This window comes from Mandrillus leucophaeus, unplaced genomic scaffold, assembly GCF_000951045.1.
Source record: "Mandrillus leucophaeus isolate KB7577 unplaced genomic scaffold, Mleu.le_1.0 Scaffold1346, whole genome shotgun sequence".
NCBI lineage: Eukaryota > Metazoa > Chordata > Mammalia > Primates > Cercopithecidae > Mandrillus > Mandrillus leucophaeus.
The window spans coordinates 148,809-169,152 of NW_012101306.1; the positions used below are offsets into that span (position 1 = coordinate 148,809).

The 20,344-nt window shown below is 52.8% G+C and overlaps 1 protein-coding gene across 1 annotated transcript in view; it reads right to left on the reverse strand.

Moving 5' to 3' along the window:
- LOC105534409 (anthrax toxin receptor-like) overlaps positions 1-20,344 on the reverse strand; it is a 46,097-nt gene that overhangs the window by 18,406 nt on the left and 7,347 nt on the right. Inside the window, exons 4-15 of the mRNA XM_011973124.1 lie at positions 18,840-18,921; positions 18,676-18,709; positions 17,599-17,675; positions 17,453-17,521; positions 17,012-17,092; positions 16,861-16,921; positions 12,053-12,151; positions 5,193-5,262; positions 4,582-4,660; positions 2,794-2,883; positions 1,500-1,538; positions 317-484 (exon numbers count right to left, since the gene is read on the reverse strand). Of these exons, the coding sequence (XP_011828514.1) occupies positions 317-484; positions 1,500-1,538; positions 2,794-2,883; positions 4,582-4,660; positions 5,193-5,262; positions 12,053-12,151; positions 16,861-16,921; positions 17,012-17,092; positions 17,453-17,521; positions 17,599-17,675; positions 18,676-18,709; positions 18,840-18,921 (949 nt within the window). The remainder of the gene's footprint in view (positions 1-316; positions 485-1,499; positions 1,539-2,793; positions 2,884-4,581; positions 4,661-5,192; positions 5,263-12,052; positions 12,152-16,860; positions 16,922-17,011; positions 17,093-17,452; positions 17,522-17,598; positions 17,676-18,675; positions 18,710-18,839; positions 18,922-20,344) is intronic.

Genomic DNA, 20,344 nt, shown 5'->3' on the forward strand with positions numbered 1-20,344 from the left:
ACCCCTGTGGGAACCAGGGACTGGTCAGACATCAAAAGTTGCCACTGTACAGAAACATGGATCCTTCTAGAGAGGGAGTTCAATGTGCGGGGACAGACCTGGTGGTGCAGGGGACAGGAGCCCTCATATATGCCTGCCACTGGGGTGTGAAGGTGAGGTGAGCATCTGGTTTCTCCCGGCATCAAGTGACCAAAGTCCGGCCCCCATAGAGCCTGCCTTCCTCCAGGGCCCAGGCTTCTGCAGTGGGACCCAGCTGCCCCCTCCTCCTGCAGTCCCAGCCTGGGGCCACAGCCCCTCTCCACTGTGCCCTTCTCACCTCTATCCCTCTCATCCCGCACACTCCTTGGCATGCACAGCAACAAACAATCACGGTGGGGCAGGTGTTTACAGGAGCTGGGGGCAGAGGTGGGGGCGGAGGTGGTGGAGGCAGAGGCGGTGGTGGTGATGGTGGTGGTGGAGGTGGTGGTTTCTCCTGCTCTGGCTCCTAAAAAAAGAAAAACTGTCTGCTGACAGGGCTGGCAGGGCACAGTGCTGGCCACTCGCAGATGTGTGTCTGGGGAATGAAAGGACCAGAGAGAAACCCACACCACAGGGGAGGGTCCTTCACATGAGAAACATGCAAACTCCTCCTAGTTGGCAGACAATGCTCTTCTTGTAAATGCCAATGACTTCGACTCCGTCCCCTTGGTTCTCCTGTGGCCGCCCTTGTTGAAAGAGGTCTGCTCTGGGGGCTGTGCAATGGTCCCAGCATTTGCAGGTGACTGTCCGCATCCATCTGGCTGCAGATGCAGCCTCCCCGAGCCCACTCTGCAGCACTGCAGAGGCCACCCTTGGCCAGGGAGGTCTATTTCCACCCCATCCCAGGCCCAGGGCCTCCTGCCTCAGTTACTCACCATTGCCCATGGCCCCTGGGGTGGGTCCCCGACCCAGGTGAGCCACAACCTGCTTCCGGACTCCTGGCCCCTATGCTCACTGGGCTGGTGTCCCTCCCAGCTTGGTGCCCGCCAGGACTCCCCCATCCCTCAGCCCTGCAGTCCCAAGAGGCTAACTCCAGGCAGCCCCTTGTCCCTGCCAGGAGACATGGATCCAGAGAGGCCAAATGGAGCCACAGCCGCCTCTAGAGCCTGGGGACAGGGCCAGGTCCCTGAAACGCGGGGCTCCTTTTCCAGAGCGCCTCCATCCTTAGCATCTTACAAAAGGTCCTTGGGGCATTGACAGAAGAGACCCATTCATTCAGGACAGGTCATCACAGTTGCTGAAACTGGCCCAGGCTGTGAATTGGTGACAAGGCTCATGTTAAGGGGTGCAGGGAGCGGGAAGGGTGTGCTGGGGACATCACTGTGAGTTCCCCATCTTCTCAGGCTCCATTCTGCCCCTCTGTCACCTTCTTCTCTGCCCAGGCAGGTGGAGGTCATGGGGCGCATGCTTCATAGCACTCTTGGTGAAGGTCGGTGGGCTCCTTGGGATGTGACAATATCGAGACCAAAACTATGACTTACCTTTTCTGGCTTCTGCACAGGTGGTGGCTCCTTGACAGTCTAGAATGTTCAAAAGAGACAAACATGGGCTGGATGGGGGTGGGCGGGCTCTGCCTTGGCCCTGCACATAGCTGGGACCCTGGTCTGGAGCACCAGGAGAGAGCACTGCCTTTGGGGTGTCACTCTGGCCACACTGAGCCTGTGAAGTTGTACCCGGCAGACTCCTCTTCCCAGGCCTCAGCCTCCAACCTTACCCAAGGGGAACCCCCGTACCACCACTGTGGGGTTCCTAGGGGTCAGCCAGGCCGGGAACCAGATCCCTAAAGAGGCCCAGCCCCTACAAGTGTCCTTCTCTGCCCACAGCCACATGGAGAAGAGAGTGCCCGCCCCACTTCCCTTCCTCAGGGAGAGCCTGTCTGTCCCCAGGAGCCCTCCCTGACCTCCCAGCCTCATGGCTGAGTTCCCGGCTTCCTCCCCTTGTGGCTCCCTATGCAGACATGAGCCCTGCGTGTTCCCTGGGCTGAGCTCTGTCCTCTCCTCCCTCTGCTCTGTCCTCTGCAGCTCTCGGAGCTGGGTCCGTCCACTCCAGCTCCCAGCACCCCTTCCATCCTCCCTGCCCCAGGCTCCATCTCTGCTTCTGGGTCCTGCTCTGCCTTACAGGGAGCCCTTCCCACTCCTGTGGGGTGGACATTTCACCTTCAGCCCTGACAGGACAGGACTGTGAGCCGCCTATGGGCAATGGCGGCCGCTTCATTTCTGTCCCTCCCCAGCCCAGCATGGGGCCCAGGGGAAGCTGCAGCTCAGTAAAGACAGATGAAGGAATGGGGAAGGCACCAGACATGTGCCAAGATCCATGCCGGTTCCTCAATGCACAGACAGCTGGGAGTTATAGCACCGTCCTCCATTTGGGCCATTAGGACTTCATGGGGGACCCTCTCTTCCTCCCTCCACACAGAGGCCACCTCCTGGCCCTGTCCATCTGAGGCTTCCAGAAGTCCAGATTGTTGAAGTAGCCCTGGTTTCAGGGGTTCTGGGGTCACTTCTCTCTAGGAGCCAGGGCAGGCCTCAGCCCCATGTCCAAGGCATCCCAGGCCAGCTCTATGTGACCAGCCCAGGCAGGAGGCCCTGCAGAAGCCCAGGCTTGCTAGGCTCTGGGAATGTATAGACAGGTCTGCCACTCCCTGGGCTCACGTGATGAGCTGGGAGCTGAGGGAAACTTCCCACAGGTGGGATCACGGGGCAGTCACATGTTAGAGTCCCTCAGAGGGCGGGCCTGTGCTTGGGCCCCAAGGCTGGGCAGGCAGGGAGCACTTGCCTTCTTGCGGCACAGCCGCCAGAGACAACACAGCAGTAGTGGCAGAAGCAGCAGAGGCAGCAAAAAATAGAGCCAGTTGCTGAAAATGCCCTGGTGGAGAAAGAGAGCACCATGAACCACACCTAAGGGATAGAGGAATGCCAGGCCTGGGAGGGCCTGGGTGGCCTCTTCCCGGTCCCCATCACTTGGCAGCCATCTGCCCACTCCTCACTCTCCCTAGCTGGCCCCGCATCCGGGTACCACAGTAGGGCCAGCGGCCAGGGCTGGGCCCCAGAGAGCTACAGACCCTCTCTCTGGCCCTGCTGAAAGTCTTTGCCCCAGAGCCCTGACAAGAAAGTCCCGGAAGCTTCCATGGTCTGATAAACCCTCACTGCACACTTTGCCTGCAGCACAGGGCTTCTGTGAGAACCACAAAATCTACAGGTACAAAGACAGGTGAGGGTGGAGGTACTGTGGCCAAGAGAGGTGCAGGTGCAGGAGCAGGGGCAGGAGACCCGGGTCCATCCCCCACAGCCTGTCTCCCCACTTTCAGGCTCTGCACCGTGGGCACATCCATGCACCGCTCTGAGCCTCAGCCTCCACACCTGTGCAGAGGGAATGAGCCGCCCTCCCTGGGGGCACTTGTGAGGTGTAGAGAGCTCAGACAAAGTCCTGGCTCAGAACCAGGGCCACATGGGGTGTAAGCAACAGGAACTCTTCTCTGGGTGTTCTTCACAATAAAGGAACCTCGGGCTGCATCCGTGGGAACGCAGGCTGCTCAGGCCTTCCCCAGATCCAGAGCTCTACTTACAAAGAAGGCTGGAGAGGGGAGGGGAGGGGAGGGGAGGGGAGAGGAGAGGAGAGGAGGCGAGGGAAGATGACTGTGCCGGGCACCCAGCTGGCTGAAGGAAAGGAACCACTGAGGCTGAGCATGAAGGCCGCTGGCAAGGTGGGAGCCCCAGGGCTGCTCCTGATGTGCCTGTCACAGTCGGGCCATCAGTGAGTAGATTCCTGATGGGGAATGCATGCATTCAGCCTGCAGATCCATGTGTGGATGTGCAGGGACAGGCAAGGGGAGACCCAGAGGGAGGGCTCTCAACACTGGTGTGTCCTCACAAGTAAGACTGGGCACAAGGCGGTGTAGTGGGCTCTGGCCTTCCACCCGTCCCTCCAGCACATCCTCCTGCCTATGCGGCCCTGGGCCAAGCTGCCCAAAGACAAGGAGCTCTGAGGAGCAGGCACCTGGGGCACAGCACCTCCATTCCCAGGAGCTTCTTGGAGCTGAGCCCAGGTCCGAGTGCCTGAGAGCCTTCCCTTCAGCAGTAGGAAGGGACATACTGCAGGGCTTGGCGAGGGAGCAGAGAGGGACATCTCAGAGGCCTGAGCAAGGAAGAGAGGCAGAAAAGGGGTTGAAGGCATCTAGGAAATGACAGCAAGCGACCACCAGGCAGGCTCGGGGGCCAGGGTCATGAGCAGGTTCAGGACCAGATCAGCAGCTGGGGCACCAGTTCAGTGGCACACACACACCCTGACTGCAGTGTGTGGAATCCTCCAGTGCTCCTGGGTCTGAGGTCCTGGCCTACAGGTGCTGGACTCTGGCTCCTGGCAGACAGCCTCCCAGCCTCACCCACCTGCACCATCTGGAAGCCTGGTTGGAGCAGCCTCAGGTGCCTGCTGCACACACTACTTTCTGGGACTGACTGCCTGGGAACTGCCTGCCCTTTCTGTCCTCCCCAGGGTATATCTCCTTCTAGTGCAGAGGCTCTGGACAGTCCTCATACGTGTTTGCAGCCCCATCCTGGTACTCACACATGTGCTGCTGGTGACGCTGACATTGCTCTTGAAGAATGTTTTGCCATTGTTCAAGCTGACTTCAATAAAGTACTCCCTAAAGCACAGAAAACGTAGATGGCGAGACCCAGCCCAGAGAGATGCAGTTCTTGCCCTTGGCCAGTGGACAGCATGGGTCATGAGAGGTCATTCCCCAAACACTTGCAGGTCAACTCAGCAATGATGACCAAAGGGTAAGCGGGTCAGGCAGTGAGGGGCCCTGCATGGGGTCTCATGCCATTGTGACCATGTCCTAAATGACCAGGGACCACTGCTTGGTGTCACCATTCTGGCTCTTCTGTATTTACAGAGTGTTGGCTTAACTCTGAGAGGCAACCTGAAGCAAAAGTACCATTCCTTGGGCAATTATCTCCTGCATCCTGCCCTCCTCACAGACCCTAGAACACTGCAGATCCCTGAATACCTCTGGGGCCACCAACAAGGGATGTGGGGAGGAGGCTGCTCTTTGCCCAGCCACAGACATGGGCTGCCCCAGCAGGGGGTGGCATCCACATTCTGTACACCTCACGGTGACCAACCCTGACTCCCTGATCTCTTGCCCTCTGGGGCCTCCTGCCAGGGGCACTTACTCTCCAGGTTTTTCTAGTTTTGGCCCAGGGCAATTCATGGAATTATTGTCGATACTGGTTGGCTTTTCATCTAAAAGAAAATGACATGAGAAGAATGTCAATGCACCTGTCTGTCCACTGTTCCTCCCCATGTGTGTCCTCAGCATGCAGAGCTGACCCTGTGGCCCAGGACCAGCATGTGGGCTCTGCCTTCCTATTGCATAGACCCCTGCAAGCACCCGCCACACCCAGACCCTGTGCAGCACTCTGCTGTGTAACAGGAACAGGCAGGCAGAGTCCCTGCTCTCAAGGACTCACCTTTAGGGATTGCATGGGACACAGAAAACAAAATAAAAAACAGGACAAAACAGATGACAGAGAGTGCAACATGCTGTGATGTCCATGACCAGAGGAGGTGAGGGGACCAGAGGAAAGGGACAGTCGCTTCGTTACGCGTCACTTTTCCTCTCTTGTAGAGCCACAATTTCTGGTCTAGAAGAGCATGAAATGATGCAAGGCCAGGGATTTGCTTCAAAATACTCTGTGGTAAGGGTACCAAGGAAAGCAGGTGGGGGCAGGTTAAGAATGATTGAAAGTAGGTGATGGCTTCTTCAAGTTCATGGTACAATTCTTGCTACTTTGTATAGTGTTGTAAACTTCCATGAAAAATAAATTCTCTCTGAAGAGGTGACAATCCAGCTGAGATTTAAAAGATGAGGAGCCAGCCAGGCAAAGATCCCAGGCAAGGGTGCTTGGGGCTGAGAGAGTGGCCTGTGCCAATGCTCTGGGCAGTGACTCGCTGACTTTGTCAAGGAGGGAAAGAGGTGACCCAGGACAGGGGGCAGGGCCTCCTGGGCCCTGGAAAGGGGTTGGGGTTTTACTTATTGTGCAGTGAATCTGTCCAGGTTGGGCAGATCCAGGATGTATTTTGAACATGGAGGCAACAGGACTTGCTGGTGGGATGGATGTGAAGAGGAAGCTCGGAGGAGTCAAAGATGACATTTGAGTTTGACCAGAACAACCAGGTGGACAGCAACACAATTTACCAAGATGAGGAAGCCTTAGGAGGGCACTGGGTTTGTTTTTTAAGTCTGCAATTTTGTTTTCCCATTTTTATTTATTTATGTATTTATTTACTCTTTCTTGTGGGAGCGTGGTGGGCTCAGGAGAGTTCTATAACGTGTAGACATGGAACCTTCTCACTCCTGAGCCCAGGCCCTCTTCACACTTCCTGAACTGTGGGGGAGGGCGTGGGCATCTGCCTGCTGGCCTTGCTCCAGCTCTCTACCTACTGGGCTTGGCTGCCAGGACCCCGGCTTCCCAGGGTCCAGCAACTACCTGGCCAACCTGGGACTGGTAGAACCCATGGTATCGACACTTTTGCCAAGGATGATTTCAAAACAATTATGGCATCCTCCTCATTTTCCCGTAAAAACTCTTCTGTTTTTTTGCTTTTTTTTTTCACCTCCCTCAATATGCACATAGTTTACTCTGGCATGTGTTTTCCATTGCAATGCCCTGGTCCTGAATAAATAGCATTTCTGTTTAGAGACACTGTTTGTTATTTAGGTTGTCAAAAATTGCATCCAGGCGCTTCCAGAAGCCAGAACCAGGCTCTGCCCCTGCTTCCCCACAGGGACAGATGCAGGACAGAGGGAAGTCTCTCCCTGACCTGCACCTCCAGGCTGGCATCAGTCGCCAGGGAAGGCACGCTGCCATCTAGTGGGGGGTGCCGGGGAGGCGTGTTCAGTAGTGGCCAACACTCCAGGGACATTTTCAGGGGATATCTTCCTAATAGTGAAAATAGGTTTAAAGGTTGTTCTCAATTATTTTTAAAAATAAGCTTCTTTTTACTCCTGGACAAGCCATCAACCAGGAGCAGAATGGCCATCTATACAGGTGCCCAGAGCTGTGGCAGGGGCTCCCCGCTGCGAGACGTCAGTGCTGGCCTGTGTATGGAGAGGTAGACGGTAACCTCCAGGGTGGGAAGCCAGTACAGCCACAGGCCCACAGAGGAGGCAGCTGAATGCCCTTCATGGAGGTAGGCTGGGTACCCCCTTTCCCAGCAGCTGCCATCACAGGGAGGCAGAAGGCCCTGGTAGGGCAGGCAGATCGCCTGGGTCTGCTTTCCTGCCCTGCAACATGAACTGTATGGCCCTGGGCAGGCTCTTCCATCATGCTTCTCTCTGTAGTTCTCCATCCATACGGGAAAGTTGTCAGAACTAAAATGAAGTCATTTGTGTTAAAAAATAAAATAAAATCCATGAAAAATAGGGCTAAGAAAGGCTACAAAGAGAGAGTTTTATGCCTATATGCCTGGTAATAAAAATATCACAAAAGACTGCAAAAACCACAACCTTGCACAAAAGCCATTGCAAACTTAACACAAAAATATACGTCCACAGGAACATGTGCCCAAGAACTGCCTGTCCAGCCTTGAACTAGTGTCACCCTTGCTATTGATCTGTTTGGGCAAGAATAATGGTCTCAAACCAATTATGTAATCTTCATTTCTCCTTTAAAAGCCTTTGTCTTTTGTTACCTCCCTGATTATGCACATTACTATGGCACACATATTCCCAGTGCCGGGCACTGTTCCTGAATAAGTACTGTTTTCTTTTAGAGAGAAACTCTGTTGTTCAGGTTGACATAAATGGTGTCCAGAAGTAGACCTAGAGTAGGACCACTATTGGAAGAAATCAGCCATTCTTGGAACTGGTGTGCAGTCGTCGCTTGAGCCCTTTGAGCTCTTTGTTTCTGTGACTTGCTTTTTCTGCCCTGAGTCTTCTTTCAGGCTGAGCCTCCTACTTTTGGGTAGAAGCTCTTGACATCATTCAGCATCTGATTTAGATAAGGCCACTGTAACCAAAGACCTTATATCCCTCCTGAAATGATAACAATGTTTTGTCTTTTCTGGTAAATTCTTTCTGGTATAATGACAAGTGTTCTTCTGATTTGAGCACCCTTGTTTCTACATAATTTACATTTGTTTGTGAGGCATGTCTTTTCTGGCAAATTCACTTTTAGTTCTGCATTCCTAATTAAATATTTTGTTTGAGCTGCACACCTGGGTTAAAATCTCTGTGAACAATGATTTTGGTTCATTGAGCTCATTTGGTTCTCTGCGAATCATTTGGTTCTCTGTGAACAATGATTTTGTGTGTCTGTAATTGATTTGGCTCTTTTCTCTTGCTTGTTTCTGAAAATATTCTCCTGGTAAAAATAAGTTTCTGAATAATGGAGGCAGGATGGCTAACTAAAAGCCACTAGGGCAGTTGCCTCTGTCCAAAGCACCAGTGCAAACTCCTGACCTTTCCTGACAGGAGATTTTCAGGATTTTCTTTGCACTGGAGAGATCAAAAAGAAATGGAATGGGATTCTCAAGCATTAAGGCATGCCAGATTTTCTGGGATTCCAGCCAATTACATACTATGGCCCATTTTTTGCACATTTTAAAACGGATGGGCAAATTCCATCAAGGAAAATTCAGAGCCAAATAGTCATTATTCGAACTCTCTAAAAAACTCTGCCAATATAGAGTTAACATGTAGAATCCTCTAAATTCTCTTTCTATCTCTATTTCTGTCTATATGCTTCAAATCTGCAGACTTGTCTACTGGTATTGCGATAAGCTCACTGCTTATGGCATTCCAGCCAAGATTTTCTTAAAAACGCCAAAAGGGGCATTCAAATCAATCACTTTACAAATTACAAAAGCTCCATGGTAACCAACAACCTAGACATCTTTTAGAAATGTAAATTTAGGTTTGTCTAACTAACAATTAGAGTGATGAAGCAGTTCATTAAAACATGAATAGTTTGAAAAAAGGACTAGATAAATGTTTATAAAAGTTAGGCTCTTGGATTAAACAGGTCAAAATCTTAAACTCAGAGCAGTAATATGTCTCAGTCTGGCATAAAAATCTGGCTTTGTGTGACATGCAGGGACCAAAAAAAAAGGAAAACCCAATACTACACTAACCCAATACTATACTAACCCAACACTGTACTAACCAAAACTGCTAAGATGCTTTCCTTCCCAGTCAAACAAACTGGACTAGCAAACAAAAGATACATTCAAGGCTACTTGGAGATTTTGTTTTTATCATCTAATTCAACCAGTCATAGCTAAATGTAAATATTGAAAATTTAACTCTAAATTCATTTGAAGCTGAAAAAAGAAAAAAAAAAAAAAGCAGCTTGTTAAAAACCAAACTGTTATAAAAACTGTTTTACTCAAAATTTTTATCAGTAGCCTTCACTGGATTACTGATAAGGGCAAATAAAGTTTAGCCATGTGAACAGTAACCAACTTTGTCAGACATATAATTTGTATTCAACAGACTTTTATTTTTTATGTTTTTAAAATTTTTTGTCACCCAGGCTGGAGTGGAGTAGCACAATCTTGGCTCCCTGCAACCTCTGCCTCCTAAGTTCAAGTGATCCTCCCATCTCAGCCTCTCGAGTAGCTCGAAATATAGGCCTGCACCATGACACCCAGCTAGCTTTTTGTGTTTTTGGTAGAGCTAGGGTTTCACCATATTGACCAGGGTGGTCTCAAACTCCTGAACTCAAGCGATCTGCCTACATTGGCCTCCCAGAGAGCTAGGATTATAGGCATGAACCACCTCACCTTGCCACAACAGGCTTTTTATTAACTGGTGAGTTTGTATGTTCCATTGTCTTATGACTAACATTCTAAAATGTAAGCTATAAAATCTTTGTGTGTGTATATATATGTTTAGGTGTGTTTACACATACGTACAAGTTTTATGTTGTGTCTACTTGGTAAAATCTGACATAGTCATCCAGAAATCCCTTAAGGAATTCTGTTTAGAATGACTTAAATAAATGAGTGCTCATGTAAAATATATGGTAATTCTCCTGCCTCAGCTTCCTGAGTAGCTGGGACTACAGGCATCTGCCACCACGCCCGGCTAATTTTTTTTTTCTTTTGTATTTTTAGTAGAGATGGGGTTTCGCCGTGTTAGCCAAGATGGTCTCCATCTCCTGACCTCATGATCTGTCTGCCTCAGCCTCCCAAAGTGCTGGGATTACACGCGTGAGCCACCATGAGCAGCCAAAAGATTTTCATCAAAAAGAAGAAACTGCGAACATTGTCAAAATCAAAATGGAGTTAATATGTTTAAAAAAAAATCCTGGCAAGTTGAGATGGGGAAGTCTATGAAGAGAGGATTCACGAGCTTGTATACCTGATAACAAAAACCATCACAAGTCTCTGCAAAACTACAATCTTGTACAAAGACCACTGCAACTTTTGCAAGGACATCTGCCCAGCTACTGCCCATGCAACCTCACACTGGGGTCACCTCTATTATTATTGACCTTAGTAGCCAAGAAGAATTAACTCAAACAATTATGTAATCCTCCTCACATCTCTTGTCAAATCGAACCTTCCTGAATATGCATGTAGTTTCCTATGGATGCGCATTCCCACTGTGATGCCCATTCTCAGATGAACATCATTTTCTTGTAAAGAGCCCTTGTCTGTCTGTTATTTAGGTTGACACATTCAAAGGAATTTCTGTGAGGCTGCTTTGAGGATTCAGGGAGATACTGTGTGTAAGGCACTTGGCACAATATCTGATGTAAGTGCTCAATAAGCATTACCTTTCCTTAGAAAGGGGATGCTCAGTCCCTAAGACACTCCTGAGAGAGTATAACCCAGTGAAAACCGAATTCCCTGAGACCATCCACACAATTCTAATGAGTGGGAATGTGGGGATGACAGGCCCAGCCCTTCCTATGTATTCATGGAAAAGAGGAAAATGGCCAAGAAGCCTCTTGGGGGAAGAGAAGTCATCCTGGGATTACCACATGGCCCTGGAATTAGATGTCAGTGAACATATTATCATCAGATCAAATGAATGTATCAAAGGGCCACCTGGGAAGATCAAGGAGGATGCAAAAATCCAACTGCACCCCAGGCACTCAGTGGGGAAGAGCACACGCCCCTCCCCAGCACCCAGGGCACAGCGTCTGCCTGGACTCTGCACTTCCTCAGGCCACTCCACCATCACAGAGGTCCCCTGATGCCTAACTATAGTCAAATAACGGAGATTTTTAAAAATGCTATAGCCCTTCCACGAACCAACTGCTCTACACATGTGATTTTGCATAGTTAGGTGCAACTGTGGCTGACCATCTGTAATATGAAAATCCACACCCAAAATGCTTCAAAATCTGAAATTTCTTGAGCACCAACATGATGTTCAAAAGAAATGCTCAACAGAGGATTTCAGATTTCAAATTTGCGGTTTGGGATGCTGAAACATAAGCATAATGCACATATTCCAAAACCTCAAAAAATTAAGAAACTAAAACATTTGTGGTCCCAACCATTTCAGTTAAAGGACACACAGCCAGCACCATATTGGCTCCATGTTAAATTGAGAAAATAGAGGCTCAGAGTAGAATACTCATCTGGTCAAGGTGACACAGGCAATGTGTGCCTGAGCCAGGATTCCAGGGCCCAGGCCTACAGGCTGGCATCCTCCCTCAATGCAAGGTAAACACACCCCTCTGGGCAAGCTACTGGTGCACCTGGCCAGCCAGGCTCAGACCTCCGGGGCTGCCACCATTTCCCAGGAGTAGCCTTGTGGGCTTCGGGTCCTTCCAGCCTCACTGAGGGGGAAGCCCTGATCTGAGATGCTCTCTTGGGATTTGTTACTTCCCCACTTGGCAGATGAAGGGAGGGGTGGCCAGGCTTCCCAGTGCCTCCTTCCACTTGTCCTCATGGCCTCTAACCCCACCGGGTCCAAGGGAATGGTTGGCAAGGGCTGGGAGGCTTGGCTGGCTGTGGGGAAAGGCAGCATTGTGTGGGAAATATATGACTCAGAGGCACCGAGGAGACAACTTACCAATGATAGTGCTTTCATTGAAGATAAATCTGCAAATAACTTCATCCTGTTTCTTTAGATTCTGAAAGCCATTTCCATGAACAACCACATGGTAGGGTTCTGCAAGGACAACGTTCAAAAGTCTGAGTGAGGAAGAGTAGGGGGCTGCCTCCCCTCTGACCTCCCTGTTCCTGGAGATCCCGCCCCAAAACCGAATTCGCAGAGGCTCCTGTAAGGAAAGAGCTGCGTCTGAACCAACATCTATGTGCCCACTGGGTCAAATCTTCATCTGGTGTCACTGAGGGTCCAGGAGGAGGCGTCTGGGCCTCAAACACTCAAGGGCCCTCTCCCTACCATTCCTGAACCAAAACGCTAAGGAAAGGCCTTGGTCCCGGCACAGGTAGGCTCAGAGTGCTATTCCTGCCCTGAAATTTGTGGTGTTCCCTCGGGCCCCAGGTGTGCAGGCTGTGTACTCAGCCAGGCCCTCCCTGATGTAAGGTGTAAGCGGAGCCATAATGCTGCCTGAAGACACCATGTCTCATGCACCCAGCTGGGCGCCCAGGCCTGGATGCCTCCTTCAGGGCTGCTGAACACTTGGGGTCTCTCCTCCCTGTCTTTCTGTGTACCTGTGGCAGGGAGGACACCCACAGTGACAGGGCCAGGACTCGGGTGCGGCAGGCAAGCCACCTAGGACCCTGCTCAGGGGAATCCATCACAGAAGCCCTGTTTTAGCTGTGATTCCAGAGACCTACAAGTGATTCCTCATCTCCTGCTCTTCCTGAACCAGTAAGGACCACAGGGCACCCACCCTGAGGCTCAGGGAGTGTGTCCTTTCACCATTGTGGAAGGACAACTCCTGCCATGAGCCAAAGACCACAGGGGGCACAGGGCAGGTGAGGGCTGGCCCCAGGAGCCAGCCGGGGTTACCACAGGTCTGAAGCTGCCAAGGGCATTGGCCTCCACCCCTGCCTCCTGGCCCAGGCCCCGCGCATACCAATCCCTGCTGATGCCTGGGGTGCCCCTGATTCATGCACCCAAGGAAAGCTTCCTGTGAACCCTGCTTCCTGCCTTCCTGCAGCGTCACACCTTCAAGGCAGGCTGTGGGTGAAGCTGGCCTGCTGACATGCTTTCTGAGGCTTTCAGAATGGGAGCCTGCAGTTGAAAGCCTGAACATTTCCCAGAAATATCTAGATTTCTAGCTTTCTTGGAAAATGGGAAATGCAGGCCTCAGTGGGTTTGTTTCTCATGTCAGCTCCTGGCTGGGACCTAGGGAACCATGCTCCTCAGATAAGGAGCTCCGAGGCCCACCTCACTTCAAGGCCCTCAACGCTGACTGCTGACATCAACTGGCTGAGCCTGGCCTACTCTTCCTGCTCAAGGTGCCAGCCCGGCCCTTGTAGGCACCCATTTGATGGATACTACACTGCCCTCAGAAGAGCCTGGGCCTGGTGGGGGCACTGAGGCTGTGAGAGACAGCAGGAAATGCCAACTTGGTGCCCTGTTCTGAGAAACTAGACATGGGCCCCCACAGGGCAAGCATGGGGTTCTCTCCCACCGCTAAGGCTGACAGCAGCTGCTTCCAAATGCCAGATACTCTCAACGTCTTCCCGACTCAGGCTTCCAAAAAGCCCTGACCAGCAAGACACTGGGCTCAGTGTGCACCCGGGAGGGAGCAACTGGGCCTGTGGCCTGCGCCCCTTGGTCAGCCCAACTTGGCCACTCTAAGCAGGACTGAGGGCTGCCCCAAAGCTCCATGGACGGGGTAATTGCAAATTACATCCTGGGCTGCGTTAGGACTATGTATTCTATGTATTGCAAGCAAGCATTTTTTTCCCAAGGTGGATGGATAAAGAGAGAGAGAGAGAGAGAGAGAGAGAGAGAGAAAGGAACGTGGCCAAACATTCATTGTAAAATCCCAATGGTGGTTGTAGGTGTGTTTGTGTTCATTGCACAATCCTTTCCACTCACCTATAGGTTTGAAAATTTCAACAATAAAAGGGTGGAAGAAAACCAAAGAACTAAATAAGAAAATTATGCTTGGACATAGACAACCAGAAGTCATGATACATCCTGGGTGACAAGTGACTGATGAGAGGCACAGACCAAGCCCTTGGGCTTCAGGGAGTCAGAGGGCCTGGTCATCAGGGAAGGCTTCCAGGATGAGGTGCCCTTTGAACAGGGCTGTGAGGGACAGGTGGGCTCAGCCCTTCAAGGTGAGGCAGGGCTTGCAGAGTGCCTATGCCCCACCTGGTCCCACCTCTGCACAGGGCTCCCAGAGCAGACAGTAGCCCCTGGAGGGCCTGGGGTTCCTGCTAAGAGCCTCAGACACCTGCCAGGCTAGAGAGGGAGGTCCCTGACAAAATCCTCCAGCCATGTGTGGTGGATGGCTTCAGGATGGGCCTGGAGCAGTGAGGCCACCAGAGGCCTCTCCCAGGCTGGATATGAGGCCCAGGGCTAAACAAGGGAGTCTGGGCTGCATGCCTTCCTCCCTGGCCTCCTTCCTGGGCTCCCTGGAGCCCTCCTGGCTTCTTGGTGGCAGCCTGCTGACAGGGCTCATTCTGTTGCATTTGGGTTTCAGGCTCCTGCCTCGGCCTTTCCCTGCTGTGACTGTCACCCTCCATGTGGGGCAGCTTTGCCCAAGTTAGCCAATAGCTGACAGTTCAGGGCTGTGACTGCCAGACCACATGGGCAGAGGAAGAGGGCTGAGCTGGTGGGCAGAGGGCACCTGTTATCTCAACTCAGCTGCCTCCAGGGAGGAGTGACGACTCACATCCTCACCTGGGGTTGACAGGGCTGCTCACACGCCACAGCCTGTGCATGTCCAGGGGACATCATCAGAAGAGCACAGCTGTCACAACTGCTGCACGGCTGAGCGAGCGGCTTTAAATCAGAAGCAGCAGAAAGAGACCCCGAGGGGGAGGGGAGCTCTCTCTACTCCACCCCCACCCTCAGCTCTGCATCAGGGAGAGGTGGGGTCAGGGACAGAGCCCAGGACCAATCATGGAAATGTCAGCACAGCTCCCGTTTGTGGGACCTACCAGCTCCCAGCCCTGTGCCAGTCCCCACACAGCCCAGTGCCTTAGGACTCACAACAGGCCTGACAGTGTCCTTTCTGTTCATGAGAGGCACCGCTGGAGCTTGCTGGAATTGGACAATTTACTCCTGGTCGTGTGCCCATGGAGAGCAGAGCTCAGACAAGGACAGTGTGCCCCACAGCCTACTGCCAGGGCACCCTGCAGTGAGGAACAGGGAAGCCAGAGCCCAGCTGCTGGAGGGCCTGGTGGTCTTGTGAAGGGCCTCGTGCTGTCCCCATGGAGGGAGGACACCCAGGGCTCCCTTCATCTCCAGCAGCCGCAGTTGTGCAACTGCTGGCCATGCAGAGCCCCAGCCTGCACAGAAAGATCTCAGCACAGACAGAGGCATCACAGAGGCCCTCACAGGGCTGTCACCACCCATGCTGGGAGCCCGGCTGGCAAGAGGGCATCCTCGTTATGTCCCAGACAGCATGGACAGGCACTGGGATTGATCCTGTAGGACTGAGGTGAGCCGAGGGTGTTTGTGTGGACGCCTTTGTCGGGCTATGGAGGTTTCCTTCTGCTTACAGGGTGCTGTGGCATGTTGACGCCCCCACTTCTTGTTCTTCATCTCCTGAGATAACCGCTTGGTTCCTGTTTCCCGTTTTGCTGATGTGGTAAATTACACATATTTCAGCTCCTGCACCTGCCTGGCCTTCCTGGGAGGAGCCCTGGCTGCTCCTGGCCTGTGGTCTGGGTTACCTGCGGCTCCATGCCATTTGCTGGTGTTTCCCTGAGAGCTTCTCACACATGTCTTTTCTTGCTTTAAACTTATTGTTGTGAGGTAACAGCACACTAATTGTACACAGGTACTGACACTCCCACCCCCGCATATTCCCTCCACACCAACAGACACTCACATTCACACCCATGTGGGCCACACATCCACACCCACCCACCCATCCACACTGCATCACAAACACACTCAACCCACCCCATACCACACACATCACACCACACACCCAAAGCACACGCACTCACACACCACACACATAAATAGCAAACACACACACACCAAAAATACCGAAGACACATCACACATCCCATACACACACCACACACATCAGCAACACACTCCCAACTCCCCATATGACACAGACACACACTGGACTCCACATACCTGCATACCAGACAGCCTTCCCACACACCAGCAGCCTTCCACACACCAGGCAACCTTCCCACACACTCCCACAAGACCCCCACTCATGCCACACACACACACTGCACATACACCACACACACATGCATATATGCCCCCTACATACACTCACACCCCCACATACATATTACACAGCACCTCAGCTCCCACACAACATACACCCCACAATACAACACACACAGATGCATCACTCATGCATACCCCACACACCACACTCACAGCACATCTACACACCCCGCACAATCACACACATTTCCACAGCACACAGACCACGTATTACCCTCTCCCACAGACTTCACACACATCAAGCCTCCCACAGTATACCTTCCCACACATACTACACACACTGCACCCACACAAACTACACACACACACCATACACACCAAACACACACACACCACATACACACACCACACTCACACTCCCCACACACATCCTCCCCCACACACATCCTCCCCCACACACATCCTCCCCCATACACATCCTCCCCCACACACATCCTCCCCCACACATACCAAGCAAATGCACACACTCCATACACGATTGCACCCATGCACACACCCTGTGGCTACCACGGGGCCTCCGCAGCTCTCACCTCCTACACACACAGTGGGAGGCTCCACCGATGTCACGTCAAGACAGACCTTTGATGTGAGCTGGAACACAGGAGGGGTGGGGCGGGGCAGGGAGAGTGAGCTTCCGGCCACAGGAGCCAGGCCCCCAGCCCCTCACCTCCGCCCACTCACAGCATCAACGGTGTCTCTCATGGCCTTGAAGCCATTCTCCACTGCAAACACGTGCTCCGGGCTGTCTGCAATTGCTGTTATCTACGGAGAGCAGAGCTGGCTTGGATCCCCGCCAGGAGGTGAGGATGCAGCAGACTCCAGGCCCAGGGGACAGTGTCTTGCCCCCATGCTTTGGGGGCAGCAGAATGTCAGGCTCTGAATGTTGCAAGCTTCTCCAGCCAGCAGCCCACTCTTGGGGAGCGGGGAGCTCTTCCACCCTCCCCTCTGGCATCGTGGGATTTGTACAACATGCTGTCAATCACTTCTGCAGTGGCCATGGATTGGCCCATCTCACTTGGGGCAGCTTAGACAACCATCCTCGGGGTGGCCCTGGGAAAGCCACCTGGGACGCCTTTCCCCACTAGGCTCGAAAGTGGCGCCTGGTCACCTGTTTGGAATTACCTGGTCCAGCTTATAATCGGCCACACCCACGGTGTAAACGTTGGCCCCCAGTTTCCGAGCTTTTTGAGCCTAAGGGAAAGAAGGCATTGAGTATTAGTCATCAAAATTCATGGAGCAAAATGCTGGTAAGTATGAACTGGACTCACTTCTCTGAGAGTGTCCTGAAATGCATGTGCCACCAGCTCTCCATCAGTCATAGCAATAATCATGCTGGGAACCTTGTCTGTAGAAGAAACAAAGAGTGGCCTGCTCAGCAAAGGCACCAGGAGTGACCTCCAGAAGCTCCCGAGCCCCTGCAGGTGGCTGGGGACCACAGCACTGCCCACTCCAGGGCATGGCCAGGTGCCCACACCTCATCCTCCAGAGGAGAGGCTGCCAAGACCCAAGCACCTGCCACCCAGAGACCCCCTAGAGTAAGGGAGGTCTCAGCCCAGCACCCATTTTACAGAGGAGGGGCTGAAAGGGGCACAGTCTTTTCCACCAGGCTGCCTGAATCCTCACCCACTAGCAGCCTGCACCACCTCTGCCTGAGGGCAGCTCTAGCCAGGACTCAACAACCACAGGCCTGTCCCACGGGCAGCAGGAGGAGCTGCTGGGCCCTCCTGTAACAGACAGGCTCAGGGAGGCTCCCAGGGGGCTGGGTCTTGCTGTGAGCAGAGCCTGCAGGCAGTCCTGCCAGCATCTCTGGGCCCAGGAGTTCAGGATTCCAGGTCAGTGGCACCTGGGCAGGGGACCCCACAGCCACCTCAATGCCTTTCCTCACCAGCCCTGCCTTTTCCTGACAAGAGCTGCAGCGACATGGTGGGGAGGGGAGTTGGGGGCCCCGGACAGCCTTCTGTATCACATGAGACAGGTCAGGGAATGCAAGTCACTCGGAGGGGAGACATAGAAGGGAGGAGGAAGACTAAGGTGCATGCAAGGGGGCAAACCCCTTGGCTCTTCTCTTTTCCTTTTCACACAGCCCAGCTGGAGGGCAAGCACCTCAGGGTTATGAGCACCAGGGGTGCACACGCAGGATCTCACACAGTTCTCAGAACTCCATGGGGTGGGGGCTTACTATGCTCACTGCACCAGGGAGGGACCTGGAGCTCAGAGAAGGTGAGCAACTTGCTCCAAGCTGCAGGGCAGGGGTGGCCTTGCAGAATCTGCACACAGAGCTCTCTGAGGCTCTCGCCCAGCTCTGTTCCCCCTATGGGACCACCATGCGGACGACAGGTGCTTACTTCCGGAGTTGAACGTTTCAATCTCTTGAATTGCCTGCAAGAAAATGAAGAAATATTGAGCCTGGACAGTGAGATGATCCCACTGATGCTCTAAGATTTTGTAGGTTAGGGTTAGGGTTAGAGTTAGGGTTAGAGTTAGAGTTAGGAGATCAAGGGGTCTATACCTTTCTAAATCCTGCCTGCATGAATGTGTGTCCCTCAGGTACAATTTTCCGAAGCTGGTCAAGACCATTTTTTATTCTATTCCTGAAAAAAATTTAAAAAGGTGGTTGACCTGGAAAGACATTGACTGTTAAAAATCAGCTCCCAAGCTCTCTGGGAGCCACTGTTCTTTGTGCAAGGCCTCCCGGATGAAGGAGGGGGCCAGGCAAGGGCTTTGTCCTGCTCATTCCTCATCGTGATTTTGACCAGAGATTTCAAGCCCTTCTGAGCTCATCGCAGTTACAGAGAATGCAGGCCTGGGGAACTTCACCAGGGCCCTGCTTGGCCATCTCTGGTGACAGTGGGAACTTCCCATGGATGAGCAACCGTGAGTCAGGAACTGCACAGGGGCGGACATTCCTAACCCTAACCCTGAACCGGGAATGGGCAACTGAGAGTCAGCCACTCACAATGGGGTTGACATTCCTAACTCTAACTCTAACTCTAATCTTCACCTTAACCCTAACCCTGAACTGGGGATGGGCAACTGAGAGTCAGCCACTGACAATGGAGTTGACATTCCTAACTCCTCTAACTCTAACTCTAACTAACTCTAGCCCTAGCCCTAGCCCTAGCCCTAGTCCTGAACCAGGGATGGGCAACTGAGAGTCAGCCACTGACAATGGGGTTGACATTCCTAACTCTAACTCTAACCCAATCCGTAACCCTAACAAAGACTCTCTTGTGTTGGGCACTCCATCCTTTGACAGGTAGGGCTGCATTTGGGAAAAGTCATCCTGCCAAACCCCCAGCCCTACACCCAGCCCCGACGGCCCCAGACCCCTGACCCTGACTCAGTTTCCTGCTCTATCTTTACCCCGCTACAGGAAGTACCAAATCTGCTTAGTTAGACTGCCTGGCCTCCTTGACTTTCTGTGCCCCTGAAATAAAAAGACCAAAGGCTGGAGAGGCAGCCCCGACAGCTGTGCATGCAGGGGCCGAACACTATCTGCAGGCTGGCTGGGGGATGTGGCCTGTCAGCTGCTATTAAAACAGACAGAATGGGCTGGGGCAGCCAGGACTGGCTCTGGTGGCAGGACTGGGACAGGCCAGAGACTTAGGGTCAGGCTAATCCAATGTGACAGGCTGAGCCTGCACAGCAAGGCTGGGCAGAGCATGGACCCTGAAGGATGGCTTCCCACTGTGGGCAGAGCATCCCTGCCATGGCCAGAGCTCTAAGAGCCCCGCCCTGCCCAGCCCAGGAGGGGAGGAGGCCAGGCCCATCCATACCCAGAAGAGTCCACGGCCTGGCCTTCCTCTGGCCATGCCCAAACCCCGCTCCCTGTCTGGGTCACCCACCACAGTCCTCCCCCATAGACTTGCTTTTTACCACCTCACACCCACTCCAGTCTCTCTCACAAACCCACAGCGCAGGACACACAAACTCAAGCTCCCCTACCCTGCATTCCCTCAAAGCTGCAAGTGGGGCCAGTCCCCCATCCAGTCCTCAGTGTCCTCACCTCTCTCT